General features: G+C 47.0%; 1 protein-coding gene across 1 annotated transcript; it reads right to left on the bottom strand.

The window, feature by feature from the left end:
* Positions 1-271: 271 nt before the first annotated feature.
* Positions 272-1,335, bottom strand: LOC147439707 (uncharacterized). The gene has a single exon (XM_086484377.1). The coding sequence runs from the start codon at positions 1,141-1,143 to the stop codon at positions 418-420; it is 726 nt and encodes a 241-aa protein (XP_086340503.1). The 5' UTR covers positions 1,144-1,335; the 3' UTR covers positions 272-417.
* Positions 1,336-1,596: the final 261 nt, after the last annotated feature.

The following is a 1,596-nucleotide window of genomic DNA, read 5'->3' as shown; positions in this document are numbered from 1 at the left end:
TATCTTTCATTGCACACTAAGTAATACTACTCTCAGTTGTGTACCTTGAGCTTCTTCGTATTCTCCAAGCTGTGTGTGTTTCTTAGCAACCCTATTTCCAACACAAACATATCTAAAGACAATTTTTTTTGCAACTCTTTTAAAGAAAATTGGTTCTCCCTCGATAGAAGTAGGATTGTGAATGGTTTTAGACATGAAGAGCCGCCCCCCCCCCCCCTTCCTTTTTCCCGCGCTCGACTATTTTGTTGGTGAATAGTTTCATCTAAGACACTTAAAACATATAAATGTATTTGTCATAATGATTAGAGTATGCAAAAATTGGGGCAAATCCATCTCAAAATGATGCAAGGGTATTTGAGTGGTATTTTTTAGATTTTCACAAACTACAAGGGTATTTTGGTAATTTTCCCTTTATTTTTAGTAAAGGAGAAATCCAAGAATGGCAAGCATGGCGAAAAGGATGAAGCCCCACTGCAGGACAAACTCTTTCTCATTATTAAACCGCCTACTCTCTGGCTGAACAGAGAGGCCCATCTGTTGCAAAAGGCGACGAGGTAGCAGACCAGACATGGAAACCCGGAGCACCACATGCCAATTAACCCTGTTGTTGTATGGATTGCGATGGAGACCACGGCGGCCGCTGTGCTGGCGAGCAGGATCACTTCCATCAGTTGTCATTGCAGAGGTGATCAATGGCTCATGGGATGCATTGGCCACCGTCGGCGAGGAGGGGCGGCACGGTATGCGTACCCCCGGAAATCTGTCAGCCAAGAACTCAGGGCAAGCAACCTTGCCATGACCATATAGGGGAATCACCCTGTTCTGCTGCACCGGCTTTTTGCAAACAGGGCAATCGTTGCAGGCAGAGTGAAGAGAGAGCCAGTGGTAAAGGCAGGGCCAACAGAAGAGATGGCCGCACATGGTTACCACGGGGTCATAGCACACATCCAGGCATACGCCGCATTCGAAATTCGGGGCGCCGGCGGCGTCGATATTGCTCGATGTGCTCTGCTGGGAATGTGCTTCCTCTGTACAAGCAAAACCGTGGTTGGGAGAAGCGCATGCACTACTGCCGGAGGCTTCTGCCAGAGACCCAATGGATTCTCGCAAAGAATTGACATTATGCTCATGCGACAGCATCATTGCTACCACCAACTGACAAGTGGGTTCTCTCTCTCTCTCTCTCTCTCTCTTACACACACACACACACACTGACAAATGGGCTCTCTCTCTTCTATCTCACACACACACACACGCGCGCGCGCGCACACACAGAACAATCCTATGGAAGCTGTGTTTCCTCACTCTGTTCGTTCACAAGTTAAAACCACACACTAGTAGACTAGTAGTAGTGGGCTTCTATATCTCTCCGCCCCAAAAGACGAGTCTTCATGGGCTGACGTCATCCACAGAGGAGGGGCTGACGTCACCTGTTAGTCCATCTTTCACTTTTCCATAACCTTATGAAACCTTGCGTTCTAGAAGAATATTTCTAGACAGGGTAAGCTTGCTGACTAAGTAATGCCACATGGCAATGTCACAAACTTTTCTCTCTCTTTTCTTTTTCTTTCAACAGTCTTACCAGAGGAGCAATGA

This window comes from Adiantum capillus-veneris, chromosome 16 (assembly GCF_014529385.1).
Source record: "Adiantum capillus-veneris isolate H3 chromosome 16, ASM1452938v2, whole genome shotgun sequence".
Classification (NCBI taxonomy): domain Eukaryota; kingdom Viridiplantae; phylum Streptophyta; class Polypodiopsida; order Polypodiales; family Pteridaceae; genus Adiantum; species Adiantum capillus-veneris.
Note: the sequence above shows the minus strand (reverse complement) of the source record. Positions and strands in the feature narration are given on the sequence as shown.